Genomic DNA, 19,035 nt, shown 5'->3' with positions numbered 1-19,035 from the left:
CAGAACTCCTTTAGATTTCCTCCATGTCAGAATCTGTTATTTCATGTGTTTCTATGGGCTAATAGCAGTAAGGCCAAATTCAATGTTTCATCAAATAATTTCCAAAATATATTTTGATACATAAAAATGAAATAGCTAAATGATCCTTGGTATGACCATCTTAAAATAATTCCGTATGTTAGCTTCGTAGAAACCCAGTCCCGGGCCCTTAGACTTTAGTTATAGTTACTGAAATAAAACAGATCTTGGTCAGCTAACAACTTACGTGAGTCTGGAAAACACAAAATTGCAGAGATAGAAAAGTTAGATAAATAGCAAGTTAGGTTCTCCATGTCCAGCACTGGTTGTGTGACTTACACCTGGGCCCTTAGACTTTAAGGAGTTAAGTTGAACATGTGCTCTTTAAGACAGAGTTTTAAAATGAGGTTACACTTCTCAAAAGGCACCTAATTGGTGGAACGACCTAGGTTTCAGATAAATGGATCATTTATTTACTTTTGTGAAACATTATTCAATGTAAATAAGTTGTATTTAATTTGAATAATGATATAATGGTCAAACAGTACAGTATAGGCTGTTGTTCAAAGTGTGGTGTTGATTGTTTCACGTTAGAAACCAGAATTTCCCGGTCATTGGTTTTGGAATGTTTTGAGACTAATGTTATTGATACATTCAACATTTTGTACTAAACATTTTAAATAAAAAACAACTCATTAACTAATCAATTATTTTATTAGAAACATTAATCCCCCCCACACACACACACACTTATGCCGTGTTCACGTGCTTGTCGGAACTAGGAAACTCAGACATTTCTGACTTGCTAATTGTTTGAATGCAGCACGCAGTGGCAACCCCGTCATTCAGGGTAGGTGGGGCAGAGACCCACCCGTTTAGCTTTAAAAAAGTAACTGTTTTTGTGTGCCTGTTTTGCATGTTATTTTGGCATTGATACATGTCACATATCAGTTTGCAAACAATGTAAATAAAATATTTTTAAAATGTTAATAAAGCCGCATTACAAAAATTGTCTCTTTTTTGCTTTCTTGAGTACGGCTGTTCCAAAATGCAGGTGTTTCAGCCTAGCTTAGTGCATTCTGTGGTGGTGGGGCAGCCAGCGGAAAATACGAAGTGTAGGGGTTGGTAATGTTCTCTAGTTGCGCCGTGATTGGCTCAGTGTTCTGTCACTCATGGGGACACTACATCACCGCAAAATCTACGGGGAGAGCTTGAAAATTCAAGCCCCTTCGGTGCTGCCATAGACTTACATTATAGGTGCCCATCCAAGAAGGCTCAAGGTCATGGGCCACAGATAAAATGACGTCAAATCATGTTATCTCTACCATAGCTTTGATTGGACTGATCATGACAACATCATACTTTCAAAATCTTAGTAGCAAGCTAGCAGTCATCATCATGAATCAAGTCAATAATCGACTGGAAAATCCTCTTCAAATCCGTGTCATATAAAGAGAAATTATGAAGAGAAATTATAGATAAAATGTATCGGTGCTCATCGGCCATTGGACATAAACATTACACAACAAGTTGGAATTAGAAAAATTCAAGAATAAGTGGTTTGGAAGGAATCAGTGGCTAACGGCAAAGCAATCACAAGCCTGCTATTCAGTGAAGTGGGTGTGTAGTCCAAGTCTCAGTTTAAGGGTTTCTTTTCCAAGCTTAAAAGGATAAACATTCAACATTTGCCATGCTGTCAATCCATCATGACTTCTGCCGCATTCAAAACAACTGGAAACTCAGAACTGGGAAATGTCAGACTTCAGTGAGTTCAATACAACTGGGAAAATCAGCTCCTACTGGGAAAATACGTTTTGAACGGTCATTAAACTCGGAATTCCAAGTCGGGAACTTGGGCCTCTTTCGAGAGCTCCAACCTAAAGATCACTGGCGTAATGATTCCGCTTTGTTTTATTCCCAGTTGTCTGAAAGCACCATACATCCAGAGAATGCCAGACTTGGATGTCAAAGTTTGATGACAACATTTCCCCACGAAGGACCACTGCGCCACCTTCCTGTTCCAGTGATCACAGTAGAACAGGGTGAGTCAAAAAATGTATTGTATGCTGCTGCATAAGTTATGTAATATGACAGGGAGATATGTATCCTGCAGCTAAGAAAGTAATACTAAGTGTATGTTGTGTAGTAAGCTGTTCATAATTTAGCCTACTGTTCTGACTTGGTGGTGCACACGTATTGTAAGAGCTTTCATTGTCTGCTTATATGCCCTCTTTATTTATCCTAAGGTTCTGACTTGGTGTACAGGGAAAATACTGTAATAATGACCCATGTTCTGAATTCTGTCGCTGTACATTTCAAAAGTGCTGAACAAATACTTATTTTGACTACGTCCGTCCTAGCTCGCTCATTAATGTCTTAATCGAAATTACAGATTCCCTCTTATCCGCTTGTCGTCCCCTTATGCCATAGTTTGTACATCTTAATTGTCAGTAGAAACCACATTTGTTTAAGCGAGTCAGCCATATCAGCTATGTTTTTTTTAAAGGCAGTAAATGAGGCTGAATTAACTGTTTCGCTGCCAGACAAGGCTCCGCTGATAGCCAGGTGTAGCAGTGGTATTGTGTTGGGACTGCTGGTGAGACAGCTTTATGTCGGCCCAAACAGTTTGTGGTCACCGTTTTCACCGTTATAGTGCAATTAATGTATTGTTTAGTGTTGTGTGTAGTGGCTTTGCTGGCATGCATCTACAAAAACATTTTGTTGTTTGCACCACTAAGATTTACATGCTACAATGACCACTGGCAGCACGTGTATAACTACAGTTTCCTAGTTCCAACTCGTGTGGCAATAACTATTGCAGGTGTGAGGGCATTTTCTGTTGAACCTTACTAATGCTTGTGTACTAAAATATCCTTCTTTAATCCTAGGCATTGGGCTTGAGATAGTTAAAGAAACTAACTCATATAAGATAGAAAAGTGTGTGTGTATTAATACGAGGCCTTCTCTAACTGTTCTGTGTGTGTAGAATGACCTCATGATACCTGGGCGCTCAGCCAACAGCTGACAGAGATTAACTGGTTACTCTTAGCTTAGCTGAAGACAGGGCAAAGTGTATTATTCTGCACACCAGTGATAAAGCTATTGTTCTGTTTGGAGCCTTTTTCTGGGCGAAAGATTCATGTTTTGTGTGTGTGTGTGTGTGTGTTCTGCATGTGTGGCCAGTACGCCCATACATAGAGGAAGTATATCTGGAGTGACTTCCTGTCATTCTGGCCCCTGTTGTCCTCTCTCAGTTGCGACAGACCGAGGCAACCTTTTCACCCAGTTTTCTCCCCTCACACACACATACACATACATAGGGTCACGTGTTTTGCAGATGCATGCATGGGGTAGCTTGACTATATAAATGCTCCTGTACTCTTTGTACAGGAGGCTCCCACTCCATTTCACCTGCGTGGGTGGTGCGACCAGCCTCCTTATTATAATACGTTTTTAATAAAAGTAATACCTTGATTGATTATTGATTTTGCCTCTCCTCATTATTAGTTAAAGGTAGAAATTCCACCACACAGGTGAAATGGTTGGGGAAAAATAACAAAAAATGTGTCAGGATGTGAAACATCTGAAAACAAGGCCCTTTATCTAAATAAAAACATTCACAATTTCCTACAATACACAATGTATGGGGAATATCGAAGACATGATGTCATACCCATGCCAAGTATACATTTGTGGGAAAACATTTGTGGGCCAGGTGGGAAACGTCTTAAGACTATCCAGTCTGCTCCAGGAGTTCATCCAGGTCCAGATTACGGATGATACTGATCAACCCCTTACTGATGCGATAGGTGTGCTGGGGGTCAAAAGCACCTCTGTGATGATCATGTTGGGTCACGTAGATTCTGCCCAACACACGGTCTGACTGTATGCTGATAATGATCCGGTCTATGTTGCTGTCGTCATTGTGTCCTATGTAGTTTTTGCGAACATAACGCGGTAGGTTCCTATACCCAGGGGCATTCAGATTGCCCACTTCGTAGTATGGTAAGCCCTGGTCTGGTAGCAGTTGGTTACGCTGGCCATCATGCTCCTCTATCTTGTCCAAGAAGCGGTGGAAGCCAAACACGTTCTTCTCAGGGTTGCACACTGTCAACATTTCACCCTTTTTGTTGAATTTGACGTAGTCGTGGGCGAACCAGTGAAGGAGATAAAGGCCGTGTCTAGGTCGGGGTGTACCAAAGCCAGATGACTGGAGGTGTCTCATTTCGTTAAGTGTGTCCATGGAGGAAGGACAAGGAAGTGAGTATCCAGTGTGCTCCAGGAGATCATCCAGGTCCAGATTACGGATGATACTGATCAACCCCTTACTGATGCGATAGGTGCGCTGGGGGTCAAAAGCACCTCTGTGATGATCATGTTGGGTCACGTAGATTCTGTCCAACACACGGTCTGACTGGAGGCTGATGATGATCCGGTCTATGTTGCTGTCATCATTGTTTTCTGTGTGGTTTTGGATGACAGAATCAGGCAGGTTCTCAGACCCTGCAGCATTCAGATTTCCCACTTCGTAGTATGGTAAGTCCTGTTCTGGTAGCAGTTGGTTACATTGGCCATCATGCTCCTCTATGTTGTAGAAGAAGCGGTGGAAGCCAAACGCCTTCTTCTTAGGGTTGCGCACTGTCACCATCTCGCTGTCGTTGTTGAATGTGACATAGTCGTTGGAGAACCAGTGAAGGAGTTGAAGGCCGTGTCTAGGCCGGGGTCTACCAAAGCCAGACGATTGGAGGTGATCAATTTCGTTCAGTGTCTCCATGGTTATGATTTACTCTAGAAAAGAGGGAGGGCAAGGTAGAAAAGGTGGAAAGATGGAGACAGAATAAGAGTGGGTTTGATTGTCAAATAGTACGAGCAAAACATTTATTTAACTGTTCTAAGTGAAAGAGGACACGCACTTTTCTGTCATTGTCTCTACGGAGTGGTCCTTGAGAAAATGGTTTGCATCCTCTTCTCAACACGACAGAAACACACACTAACTAGAGGTGGACTTCACCCTCATTGTATCTTTGCTGTTCTGCCTATGTGCCCTTCCATGTAAATCTGAACAATAAAAGAGATATAATCAAAGATGTCTGCAAAGGCAGGACAGTCAAGTTGCATCTGACTGTAAAACTAGAGGAGTAGTATAATTTCTCGTGACCATTCATAGAGGCCAGGAGGGTACCGGCTTAGGTGTACACGCCTGAAGGCAGCAGGCCCACCGGTTCAGGAAATGGTGGGTACCCCATTTCCTGAGACCCTAGCAGGACAGGAGGCCTAGGGACTCACAAGGCAGGGGACTCATAGCCAGCTAAGGCCACAAACTGCTGGAGACTTGGAGCCTAACTGGGCATGAGACATACAGTAGGGCCTAGGACTAGAACAGGACACTACGGGATGTGTTTCAAGTTTTAATGTCACACGCACAAGTACAGTGAAATACCTTGCTAACTTTCTTCAAATCGAACGAGGGACTGTGGACCTATGGAACAGGTAGCCTAGTAACTGGACAGAAGACAATCCGATAGGGTGAGATGTTTTTCATCATCGTTGGCAGATCAGTATTGGGGTTATGGTCATCTGAGGCTAGATCTGTGGGTAATGTGAATGTATCCCAATTGGGTTACTATTTATTAATCCACATATAATCATAAATAAAAGTCCCAATACAAAATCCCCTCTCCCTTTCATATTTTAGCCGTCATTAAACAGATGATCACGTGATCAACCTTCTGAGCCTGAATTGTAATGTCCTCTAGAGGAATTTGCATTTCAATACAGGCTTCTCAGCTAGCATAAAACATTCTAAGAACCATAAAGCGTGGTGAGTGTTGTTGTCCAATGGTTATTATGCAAACATCCTTCCCTGGGAATGTTGAAGCATAGTGGCTTGGCTTTGGTACATTCTCAGCACATTTAAGGAACTTATTAAAAAAAGCTGGTAAGGCGTGCTTGTAAAACAATTCGAAAACATTTAGGCCTACATTGTTGTCTTAAATCAGTCAAGCCTCAATGCAAGATATCATCTTTGAGCAAACCTTGAACGTCTTGTCCAACTAGTCTAATAAAACAACCAAGACTTTCTGTAACCAACCAGCTTATGTCCATCATTATCCAGAAGACAGGTTTACAATTGTACATTGATGCCAAAGAAATCATTAAAATTGACAACTTACCTATTACAAATCAAGTATATTCAATGTTCGTGAAGTGGTAATATGCTAGGCTGCTATGGAGTTACAATTGTATAGCAATAGTTTCACTCTTAGCCTGCCGAGTTGTTTATGTGCAGAATGTAGACGTGTCCTAACCACTCCCCAAAGTTCCATGGGCAAAAAGCCAAGGCTATTTAACACTATAATCTCCTAATATTATTTGGTAAAAATGTTTTTGTTTGTTGCCAACTCTCAACTAAAATCACAGTTTATCAGTATGCTTAGTAACACAATATACAAACTCCAATTTGTTAATTGGATCTGAAAATAATTTCAATACATGAATTGAAATGGCTTGTGTTCAACTGTCCAGAATTAAATTCAAGCCGGTAATCACAATACATTTCATAGAATGCTGATAACGATGAGTAGCATGCCACCCTTTTCAAATCTTGTAATTATTTTAAAGCAACCACACTGTGTGGTTTGTATTTTTCATGAATCCCCTCTGGAGAGAGTACCGGTACGTTAATATATACACATTCATTTAGAATCAACTCACTATTTAAGACATGAGTCACTTAACCATAAAGAGGACAAACTGTACTAACAGGTTCTTCGTTGTCACACGGACACATGAGAGAACCAATGCCTCAGGGCACGTAATGCAAACAACTTATTTTGCATTGCCTGCCCTGAATCATTCATTGTTTCATGTGTCAGTGTGACAACGAAGAACCTGTTTAGCAGAATAAGGCAACAGCGTAAAATCATGTTTAATTCCAGTACTATAAACAGCATTTTATCAACACAGAAGTTATACAGTGTTATGCTTGAATGTTTTTAGTTGAGCTACATCTGATGACAATGTTTTCCTTTCAAATTACACAACTGGATTGGTTACTATGGGCGTTCACATAACGCCTCCTGCAACACCCATATTTGCAAAGCTGCTGGTTATAAGCGCAGTGTGTCTTTCTAAAACTTGTTTTGCAAAGAGGCGCTGAAGGGAAAGGTCTCAGATTAACTTGTATTCCAACATCAAAAAAATGTAGTCCTACATTCTGATGTGACATGTTGGGAAATTCTCTCTCCATTTCATGATGCGTCTTTCCACAGTAATCCTTTTTTAGTCCGAAAAATATAATATATTCTTCTATAAAATGTCCTGATGGATATTTTTTTAAAGGGGGTTGTAAAGTAAGAGTATGTCAGAGAAATTGTACAGGAAGAGAGACTGCAGATTCTTTCAAACAACAGTTTTGTCAATGCAGATTAAGATAGTTGACGTTGCCATCGTTGTCTGTTCCTTCCTGCATGTTTCCACACATCTGAATTCCTGTAGATGGTTATGTAACGTCCTGACCAGAGTTATTATGTGTTTTGCTTGTTTAGTGTTGGTCAGGACGTGAGCTGGGTGGGAATTCTATGTTGTGTGTCTAATTTGTCTGTTTCTGTGTCCAGCCTAATATGGTTCTCAATCAGAGGCAGCTGGTAATCGTTGTCCCTGATTGAGAATCATATATAGGAGGCTTGTTTGGTGTTGGGATTTTGTGGGTGATTGTTTCCTGTCTCTGTGTTTGTGTTCTGCACCAGATAGGACTGTCTCGGCTTTCACGTTTGTTGTTTTTGTATTGTTGTAAGTGTTCACCGTTTATTGTCGTATTAAACATGTTGAACACTAACCGCGCTGCATTTTGGTCCTCTCCTTCATCCCAGGAAGAAAGTCGTTACAGGTTAAAACAGTTTGTCACATACTGCAGTCGTATCCCAAAGGGCTCTTATCTGTACACCCAGACTTATGACTAAGTCACATGACAAGATTGTATCAGTAAAAATACTAACATAACATAATAGACAATTCTCTAAGTAAAAACAGCATAGTATGTCTAATTAAACAGTGGAGTATGTAATTCATATTTCATTTCCACTCCAAGTATTATTTAAACAATGATGTTAACTGGCCAACGACATCTTTTTTGGTGTTTTTTCTCTCTCAGATTAATCAAGTGCATCAATCAACAGGGCAATGTACAATCTAAACAATCTCAAATCAAATGACCAGACAAAACAGGACAGATAAATAGAGGAGGGAGGGGTTGGAAAGAGGATACAAACCCGATTTAGGGTAAGGAGAACATCAGAGGAAGAGCAGAGGGAGCAGGGGGGGGGGGGGGGCATAGACTGGGAGAAGATCAGAGAGGTAGGTGGATACCAGGTCGTGGAGGGCTTTGAAGGTGAGAAGGAGTGTTAAAGTTAATACAGGATTGCACAGGGAGCCAGTGTAGATTGATAAGGATGGGTTTGATGTGTTCAGTTGAGCCGGTGTGGATTCTGGAGAGTTCAGCACCATTATAGACTTATTGATGAGTTTGGTGGGGATCTGGTGAGGAGAGTGTTACAGTATTTTAGTCGGGAAGTAACGACGGCATGGATGAGGGTTTCGGTGCTGGAGTGTGACAGTGAGAGGCGGAGCCTGGAGATATTGCGAAGATGGAAGAACGCTGTCCGGGTGCTGGTTTTCATGTGGGGTTCGAAAGAGAGGGAACTATCCAGGGAGACACCGAGGATTTTGACTTGTGTTTACAGAGGGACCGGGAAACCATCTGTGGTGATGCTTGGAGAGAATGTATTGGAGCAGAAGAGCATGACCACTGTCTTGTTGCTGTTCAGTTTGAGGAGTTTCATGCTCATCCAGCTCTGGATGTCATGAAGACAGCTGACGAGGGAGGTGGGAGGGAGAGTGGGTTTGGTGGAGAGGTAGAGCTGGGAGTTATCAGCATAGCAGTGGAAGTGAACTTTGCGATGTTGCATTTTCTCGCCCAGGGGTAGGAGGTATATGGATTCTTCTGACAGTAAGCATTCATGGATGAGGAAGCTTTTTACACATTAATGAGTGATTTACAGGAATGAGGTCCGTGGTTTGAATCATAAGTGGATTGTATTCGGAAATCTATTACTTAGAACTATGCGGTTCACTACAAATCACTTATCAATCCATAATCATTCAGGAGCTGTGAGATGGATGCCTATGTAAGTAGTAATGACAGTGTATCTAGTCACACAAAATCAAGCTGCCCTAAAACCTTTATAACTAGTACACAGTAATAAATGCAGTATCAACATTGTTCTGAAACATGTTGGCTGGAGTTGTGCTGTTATCTAACAACCAATACCGCTAGACTGTAATTACATAGCACTTATATAGCAGTTCTTATGTAAGAACAAAGTGATGCCATGTTTCCTAATTAGTTTCCAAGTGAACAGTAAGAAAGCATTTTTATCCATCCAGCCACTATCACTCCTGAATTGAGTGGCCAACGAATCACAAAGCCCTTGATAAAGCCTAATGCAATCAGTTGTATCTGATGTGCCTGAGATAGATTTCAAATAGACAGCAGATTTATTTTCTGAAGCGTCAATATCTTTCAGCACCAATATTAGAGAGTCGCGTCTCTATAATCACCATTGGAGCACTGCAATAATGTAACACAATCTTCAGAGCTAATATAATGTCACACAATCTTCAGAGATAACATAATGACACACAATCTTCAGAGCTAATATAATTTCACACAATCTTCAGAGCAAATATAATGTCACACAATCTTCAGAGCAAATATAATGTCACACAATCTTCAGAGCTAATATAATGTCACACAATCTTCAGAGCTAATATAATGTCACACAATCTTCAGAGCTAATATAATGTCACACAATCTTCAGAGCAAATATAATGTCACACAATCTTCAGAGCAAATATAATGTCACACAATCTTCAGAGCAAATATAATGTCACACAATCTTCAGAGCAAATATAATGTCACACAATCTTCAGAGCAAATATAATGTCACACAATCTTCAGAGCAAATATAATGTCACACAATCTTCAGAGCAAATATAATGTCACACAATCTTCAGAGCTAATATAATGTCACACAATCTTCAGAGCTAATATAATGTCACACAATCTTCAGAGCTAATATAATGTCACACAATCTTCAGAGCAAATATAATGTCACACAATCTTCAGAGCAAATATAATGTCACACAATCTTCAGAGCTAATATAATGTCACACAATCTTCAGAGCAAATATAATGTCACACAATCTTCAGAGCAAATATAATGTCACACAATCTTCAGAGCTAATATAATGTCACTGTCACGACCCGGTGCGAGAAACAGTCACTAATAATCGGCAGAACCCAGAAGATGAGGCAGACACAGCAGTACTAGAGATGGTGGTTTAATAAAAGAACAAGATCTTCAGGCAAAGAATATAAATCCACAATGTCCAAAATAAAGTCAAGAGGCAAAAAATGGATATCTTCCAAAATACAAAGAAAATCCACAAAGTGGCAAGAACAGCAAGGGAAAAAACAAACCTCAAAAGACTAATCCAAAATACACAAGAACAAAACCAGAGAACCTCTGGAAAATCCAACAAGAGAAAATATATGTTCACAACAAGGCTTGGGCTGGGGCTGGGTGCTAACATACAAACACTGAGCAAAGAACTGAGGAACACACAGGGTTTAAATACCAACAAGGGAACGACACACAGGTGCAAACAATAATAGAGCAAGGAAAAAACAAAAGGTTCAAAAAAGGTGCAATGGGGACATCTAGTGACAAAAACCAGAACAGTCCTGGCCAAAACCTGACAGAATCCCCCTCCTAGGAACGGCTCCTGACGTTCCTACCAGCCTTCTCAGGGTGGAGGGCCCTGAACTGACGAATGAGGTCAGGGTCCAGTATGTCCTTGGCAGGAACCCAGGAGCGCTCCTCGGGACCGTAGCCTTCCCAGTCCACCAGATACTGCCAGGACCGCTGCACCCGGCGGGAGTCCAGTATCCGGTGGACGGTATAAGCCGACTGGCCTCCGATGACACGGGGCGGAGGGGGAGGTCTGCCTGCCGGGATAAGGGGAGAAAAAACAACAGGTTTTAATAAAGAAATGTGAAATGTGGGATTGATCTTAAGGGATCTGGGTAAGTGCAGGCGAAAAGTAACGGGATTGACTCTCCTGGCAATCTTAAAGGGACCGATGAATCTCTGGGACAGCTTGCGAGACTCCACCCGTAGCGGTAAGTTTTTTGTTGAGAGCCATACTCTCTGGCCAGGGTACAGGGTAGGACCGGGACGGCGACGTCTGTTGGCTTGTCGTTGGTACTGCTGTGAGGAACGCAGAAGATTAAGACGGGCCTTCTTCCACGTAAGCCGACAGCGTCTGATGAACCTCGAGGCTGAAGGCACTCTGACTTCTGCCTCCTGGTCCGGGAACAATAGAGGAGCATAGCCAAACTGACACTCGTGCGGGGATATACCAGTGGAGGAGGAGCACAAGGTGTTGTGCGCGTACTCGGCCCAAACAATGAAGGATGACCATGTGGATGGGTTGTTGGAAACCATACATCTGAGGGTGGTTTCCAGCTCCTGATTCATCCTCTCAGTTTGGCCGTTGGACTCCGGATGGTACCCTGAAGATAAACTGGCCGTGGCCCCTAAGAGTTGGCAGAAGGCCTTCCAAAACCTTGAGGCGAACTGGGGACCTCTGTCAGAAACCATATCTTGCGGGATGCCAAAGACTCGGAACACATGGTTAATCACCAACTCAGCTGTTTCCTTGGCAGAAGGTAATTTGGTCAAGGGAACAAACCTGGCCGCCTTAGAAAACCTGTCGATGATGACTAGGATAGTAGTATTACCATGGGACGGAGGAAGGCCAGTAATAAAGTCCAACGAGATATGGGACCAGGGTCGGTGGGGAATAGATAAAGGGTGAAGGAGTCCTTGAGGGCGGAGGTGAGAAGATTTGCCCTGGCAGCACACGGGACAGGCCTTGACGAAAGTGGCAACGTCTTCTTTTATGGTGGGCCACCAGAACTTACGCTGAATGAACTCCAAGGTGCGACCTACGCCCGGGTGACAGGTGAGTGTCACACAATCTTCAGAGCTAATATAATGCCACACAATCTTCAGAGCTAATATAATGTCACACAATCTTCAGAGCTAATATAATGCCACACAATCTTCAGAGCAAATATAATGTCACACAATCTTCAGAGCTAATATAATGTCACACAATCTTCAGAGCAAATATAATGTCACACAATCTTCAGAGCTAATATAATGTCACACAATCTTCCAAGCTAATATAATGTCACACAATCTTCAGAGCTAATATAATGTCACACAATCTTCCAAGCTAATATAATGTCACACAATCTTCAGAGCAAATATAATGTCACACAATCTTCAGAGCAAATATAATGTCACACAATCTTCAGAGCTAATATAATGTCACACAATCTTCAGAGCTAATATAATGTCACACAATCTTCAGAGCAAATATAATGTCACACAATCTTCAGAGCAAATATAATGTCACACAATCTTCAGAGCTAATATAATGTCACACAATCTTCAGAGCAAATATAATGTCAAACAATCTTCAGAGCTAATATAATGTCACACAATCTTCAGAGCAAATATAATGTCACACAATCTTCAGAGCTAATATAATGTCACACATTCAGAGCTAATATAATGTCACTCAATCTTCAGAGCTAATATAATGTCACACAATCTTCCAAGCTAATATAAGAACAGTCCTGGCCAAAACCTGACAGAATCCCCCTCCTAGGAACGGCTCCTGACGTTCCTACCAGCCTTCTCAGGGTGGAGGGCCCTGAACTGACGAATGAGGTCAGGGTCCAGTATGTCCTTGGCAGGAACCCAGGAGCGCTCCTCGGGACCGTAGCCTTCCCAGTCCACCAGATACTGCCAGGACCGCTGCACCCGGCGGGAGTCCAGTATCCGGTGGACGGTATAAGCCGACTGGCCTCCGATGACACGGGGCGGAGGGGGAGGTCTGCCTGCCGGGATAAGGGGAGAAAAAACAACAGGTTTTAATAAAGAAATGTGAAATGTGGGATTGATCTTAAGGGATCTGGGTAAGTGCAGGCGAAAAGTAACGGGATTGACTCTCCTGGCAATCTTAAAGGGACCGATGAATCTCTGGGACAGCTTGCGAGACTCCACCCGTAGCGGTAAGTTTTTTGTTGAGAGCCATACTCTCTGGCCAGGGTACAGGGTAGGACCGGGACGGCGACGTCTGTTGGCTTGTCGTTGGTACTGCTGTGAGGAACGCAGAAGATTAAGACGGGCCTTCTTCCACGTAAGCCGACAGCGTCTGATGAACCTCGAGGCTGAAGGCACTCTGACTTCTGCCTCCTGGTCCGGGAACAATAGAGGAGCATAGCCAAACTGACACTCGTGCGGGGATATACCAGTGGAGGAGGAGCACAAGGTGTTGTGCGCGTACTCGGCCCAAACAATGAAGGATGACCATGTGGATGGGTTGTTGGAAACCATACATCTGAGGGTGGTTTCCAGCTCCTGATTCATCCTCTCAGTTTGGCCGTTGGACTCCGGATGGTACCCTGAAGATAAACTGGCCGTGGCCCCTAAGAGTTGGCAGAAGGCCTTCCAAAACCTTGAGGCGAACTGGGGACCTCTGTCAGAAACCATATCTTGCGGGATGCCAAAGACTCGGAACACATGGTTAATCACCAACTCAGCTGTTTCCTTGGCAGAAGGTAATTTGGTCAAGGGAACAAACCTGGCCGCCTTAGAAAACCTGTCGATGATGACTAGGATAGTAGTATTACCATGGGACGGAGGAAGGCCAGTAATAAAGTCCAACGAGATATGGGACCAGGGTCGGTGGGGAATAGATAAAGGGTGAAGGAGTCCTTGAGGGCGGAGGTGAGAAGATTTGCCCTGGCAGCACACGGGACAGGCCTTGACGAAAGTGGCAACGTCTTCTTTTATGGTGGGCCACCAGAACTTACGCTGAATGAACTCCAAGGTGCGACCTACGCCCGGGTGACAGGTGAGGCGAGAGGAGTGCCCCCACAGAAGGACTTGGGATCTTGCTGCCTTGGGAACAAACAACCGATTGGCAGGACCTCCTTTAGGACCCGGTTCGATGGCTTGAGCTTGTCTCACGGTATCCTCAACTTGCCACGAGATTGGAGCCACGATCTTAGCGGCAGGAAGAACAGTCATGTCAGTATCTTCTCGAATGGCAGGAGAGTAGACTCGTGACAAGGCATCCGGTTTGAGATTCTTCGACCCGGGTCTATAGGTGAGAATAAACTGGAATCGGCTGAAGAAAAGAGACCATCGAGCTTGTCTGGAGTTCAACCGCTTCGCCTGCTGGATATACTCCAGATTTTTGTGGTCCGTAAGCACTTGAAACGGTTGAGAAGCCCCCTCGAGCCAGTGTCTCCATTCCTTCAATGCCATCTTAACCGCTAGGAGCTCACGATCCCCCACATCGTAATTCCTCTCGGCCGGGGTAAGCCGGTGAGAGAAGAAGGCGCAAGGATGAAGCCTCTTGTCTTCACCCCTCTGAGACAGGACAGCTCCAACACCAACCTCTGATGCGTCTACCTCCACCACAAAAGGTTAATCCGCCGTCGGTAGTGTCAGGATGGGAGCAGAGAGGATGCGCTGCTTGAGTCCTTGGAAGGCCGTCTCAGCTTCTCTTCCCCACAGAAACCTTGTGTTGCCACCCTTGGTTAAAGCTGAGAGAGGGGCTGCCACCGAGCTGAAGTTCTTGATGAACTTGCGGTAGAAGTTAGTGAAGCCCAGGAAACGCTGAACTTCCTTAACGGACTTGGGGGTGGGCCAATCTGCTACCGCCCCTACCTTCTTGGGGTCCATCTGGACTCGACCGGGTTCCACTACAAATCCCAGGAATTGTACTCGAGAGGAATGGAATTCACACTTTTCCGGCTTAACGTACAAATGGCTGTCTAGGAGGCGTTTGAGCACTTGTCTGACATGCTTAGTGTGTTCTTGAAGGGAGCTCGAAAAGATGAGGATGTCATCCAAGTAAACAAACACGAAAATGTTAAGCATATCCCTAAGCACATCGTTTATGAGCGCTTGGAACACAGCCGGGGCGTTGGTCAGGCCGAAGGGCATCACCAAGTATTCGTAGTGACCAGTAGGCGTGTTGAAAGCGGTCTTCCACTCGTCACCGGGTTTGATCCGCACAAGATGGTATGCGTTCCGCAGGTCAAGCTTAGTGAAGACCACTGCTTCCTGGAGCAGCTCAAAGGCTGTGGCCATAAGGGGTAGCGGGTAGCGATTACGGACGGTTATGGCATTAAGTCCCCGGTAGTCGATGCAAGGACGTAATCCCCCGTCTTTTTTGGCCACAAAGAAAAACCCTGCTCCCGCCGGTGAGGTGGATGGACGCATGAGGCCTGCTGCCAGAGTGTCCTTGATGTTGGTATCCATTGCAGCTCGTTCGGGAGGAGATAGGGAAAAGATCCGACCCCTGGGGGGGCAGGTGCCCGGAAACAGGTCGATGGGGCAATCGTAAGGTCTATGGGGTGGTAGTTTGGTGGCCCTCTGTTTGCTAAATACCGGTTTGAGGTCATGGTAACACTCGGGAACTCGGGACAGGTCGATGGATTCTAGAGACTCGGGAGGGGAACTCGGGGAACTTGGGAAGATACAAGTGGCTTGGCACGTAGGACCCCACTGCTTGATAGTGCCCACAGACCAGTCGATGTGAGGGTTATGGCTGTGAAGCCAGGGGTATCCAAGGACGAGAGGGAACTCGGAACACGAGGTCAGATGAAAGTTCATCACTTCCTGGTGTTGGGAAACTGAAAGTCGCAAGGGGGTAGTGACACGAGTGACAAGTCCAGATCCCAAAGGGCTTCCATCCAACGTAGTAACCCTTATGGGGTCACTTAGAGGTTCAGAGGGAACGCCATTCTCCTTCGCCCAGACACCATCCATGAAGTTACCTGCGGCTCCAGAGTCTACCAAGGCTTGAAGGGGAAGCTCGTGGTTGTCTCAGGAAAGGGTAACTGGAATGAGCAGGCGGGAGTTGGATGGATGGGAGGAGGTTATGTTTCCCGTTACAGTCCTCCCAGGCCTGCACGGGAGAGTGCGTTTTCCCTGGAGCCCGGGACACGTGGAGAGGAAATGGCCCGGTTTGCCGCAATATAGACAGCATCGCTCCCTCATCCGGCGGTCTCTCTCAGCCTGGGAGATGCGTCCAACCTGCATGGGTTCCGGTGGAGTCAGCGACGATAAAGGTGGAGACTCGGAGCTGGGACCGATAGGAGCTAGGGTGAGAGATCTACGGTTGAGCTCTCTCTCTCTCAGACGCTGGTCTATGCGTGAAGCCAACTTGATCAGGGACTCGAGGTTGTCCGGTGGTTCCCGAGTGGCCAGTTCATCTTGGATGGTGTCGGAAAGGCCCTTCAAAAAGCACACTGTGAGCGCCTCGTCGTTCCAGCCACTCGCTGCTGCCACCGTGCGGAACTGGATGGCATAGTCCGTCACGCTGCGCCGACCTTGGCGGAGTGTCAGGAGCTGTTTGGCTGAGTCAGGACCGCTGGTAGGACCTTGAAACACTCGCTTGAATTCTTCAGCAAAGGTAGAGTAGCTGGCACAGCAGGGACTTTGGGCATCCCACACAGCAGTAGCCCAGGCTAGGGCTTTTTCCGACAGCAGGGTGATGATATATGCTATCTTGGACCGGTCGGTGGGAAACGACGAGGGTTGCAGCTCGAAGGAGAGAGAACATTGGGTGAAAAACCCCTTACAAACACTCGGATCACCTGAGAACAGTTGGGGAGGCGGCAGACGAGGTTCAGCCAGGGGGTTAACTGCCACGGGCACTTGAATCTGATGAACTGGAGCAGAAGCGGTTGCAGGAGAAAGTTGATCAGAAATCTGCTTTATGGAAGTCATCATCTCCGACAGAAGTTGAGAATGTCCAGCCATTAAGGCCTCTTGCTGAACCAGAGCAGCTTCGTGACGTTGGACAGTCCCCTCGTGGTGGGACAGCATGGGAAAAAAGTCCTGGGTACTGGCTGCCTCTGGGTTCATTTTAATGGCTCAGTGTTTCTGTCACGACCCGGTGCGAGAAACAGTCACTAATAATCGGCAGAACCCAGAAGATGAGGCAGACACAGCAGTACTAGAGATGGTGGTTTAATAAAAGAACAAGATCTTCAGGCAAAGTATATAAATCCACAATGTCCAAAATAAAGCCAAGAGGCAAAAAATGGATATCTTCTAAAATACAAAGAAAATCCACAAAGTGGTAAGAACAGCAAGGGAAAAAACAAACCTCAAAAGACTAATCCAAAATACACAAGAACAAAACCAGAGAACCTCTGGAAAATCCAACAAGAGAAAATATATGTTCACAACAAGGCTTGGGCTAGGGCTGGGTGCTAACATACAAACACTGAGCAAAGAACTGAGGAACACACAGGGTTTAAATACCAACAAGGGAACGACACACAGGTGCAAACAATAATAGAGCAAGGAAAAAACAAAAGGTTCAAAAAAGGTGCAATGGGGACATCTAGTGACAAAAACCAGAACAGTCCTGGCCAAAACCTGACAGTCACACAATCTTCAGAGCTAATATAATGTCACACATTCAGAGCTAATCACCAATATATACTTATTAGCCTTCACTGTAAATTAGAAACGGCAATACATACAAAGGTCATAGGTTTAGGGAGACGTGCCCAGGGAGAAGGAGAGCTGATCCTGGCAGGAGGTCATACTTTTACAATACTTATGGTTCAGCTACCAGGCTGCCATTACTGGAAATTTGGTCTAAGTCACCTTCACCTATCTTGTCCTCTCAAGGCACTCCAACCTTAACAAATAATGGGAATCTTCTAGCCACAGAGGAACACTGTCAATTTATAGGTAAAACCCCATCAACCAATAACGAGACGCACCTGGGCGCAATCACAGTTAGGTGACGCATGTCAAACCAATAAAACAGTCGACTTGGGTATTCCATAATGTTTAATTAGAGAACAATTTAAAAGTGAATTGTATTGTGAACATATTTAGAAAGAGGTTAAGCTACGCTTGTCTTGTACCACCGCATCGGTACAATAAACCTGAGATTCGTGCCAGTTTTTAAAAGTTTTTGTTTGCTATTTTGGAGGGCTGCACTGCTAAAAGCAACGTCTCCTATGGAGTTGAGCATGGTGCAAGGGATGATGAGGAGGTCACTGTTAGAGTGCAGTGAGCTGGTGGGAATGTAGGGGTGCAGAAGGTCAGTAATGTATGAGGGCGCAAGTCCATTGAGTGCTTTGTAGGTGAGCATGAGCAGTTTGAAGGTGATCCTGTTCAAGTAAGTCAATAGCTCACGACAATTTCACCACGACAATATTGTTGTTATTGTTGACATCAGTATACAATATTGTCTTCTCAGGTGACCAGACAAGCCTCGTTGACAGGTGGGGGAGTTTAGGTGAGATGGAGAGGAGGACATTCCAGAAGATGACTGAGGAGCTCAGGGATTCAAGAGATAAAGGATAGATGACTGAAGCCGTTATGGCAAGAAGAGTTGATGACCACATACAGTCATTTAAAGGCCAGGTCAGAGTAGGATGACAGCCTAGCACTATATTTTAGCCCACACTTTTTAGGCACTAATTTGTAGTTTGTAAGTGTTTCATAGGACGTTTCTTGGACACTTATTAGATATTACTTCAATTTGATTTCAGAAAAACTCCAGTGGTTTGAACCAGCAACCTTGCAGCTATTGGCTCTTACTTAAAATCTGCAAATTGGTGCCTGATAAGTGTGGGCTTAAATAAAGTGCTACTGTTTTAGAACCTCACATAGGGTAAGATAAGAAGTCTGAAAGAAGAGAAGATGTTAATAAAGGTTCAGAGATGACTTAGACAGAATTCTGCGTTACAGAAAATGTAATTAGTCATTTGTTTTCAGTATTAAAAGTGTATAATTTACTATTATTGTCACGCCCTGACCGTAGAGAGCTTTTTAT

General features: G+C 44.3%; 2 protein-coding genes across 2 annotated transcripts in view; both read right to left on the bottom strand.

The window, feature by feature from the left end:
* LOC139579008 (uncharacterized) overlaps window positions 1-19,035 on the bottom strand; it is a 38,717-nt gene that overhangs the window by 844 nt on the left and 18,838 nt on the right. The gene's annotated exons all lie outside the window — the stretch shown is intronic.
* Window positions 714-6,327, bottom strand: LOC139579009 (uncharacterized). The gene is made up of 2 exons (XM_071407192.1): window positions 6,192-6,327; window positions 714-4,806 (listed from the first exon to the last, which is right to left on the bottom strand). The coding sequence occupies exon 2, from the start codon at window positions 4,790-4,792 to the stop codon at window positions 3,752-3,754; it is 1,041 nt and encodes a 346-aa protein (XP_071263293.1). The 5' UTR covers window positions 4,793-4,806; window positions 6,192-6,327; the 3' UTR covers window positions 714-3,751.

Source organism: Salvelinus alpinus, chromosome 6, assembly GCF_045679555.1.
Source record: "Salvelinus alpinus chromosome 6, SLU_Salpinus.1, whole genome shotgun sequence".
Taxonomy (NCBI): domain Eukaryota; kingdom Metazoa; phylum Chordata; class Actinopteri; order Salmoniformes; family Salmonidae; genus Salvelinus; species Salvelinus alpinus.
This window is presented reverse-complemented; position numbering and strand designations above follow the sequence as displayed.

Coding starts and splice junctions, on each gene's coding strand:
- LOC139579009 (XM_071407192.1), bottom strand. CDS start 4,792: ATGGAGACACTGAACGAAATTGATCACCTCCAATCGTCTGGCTTTGGT.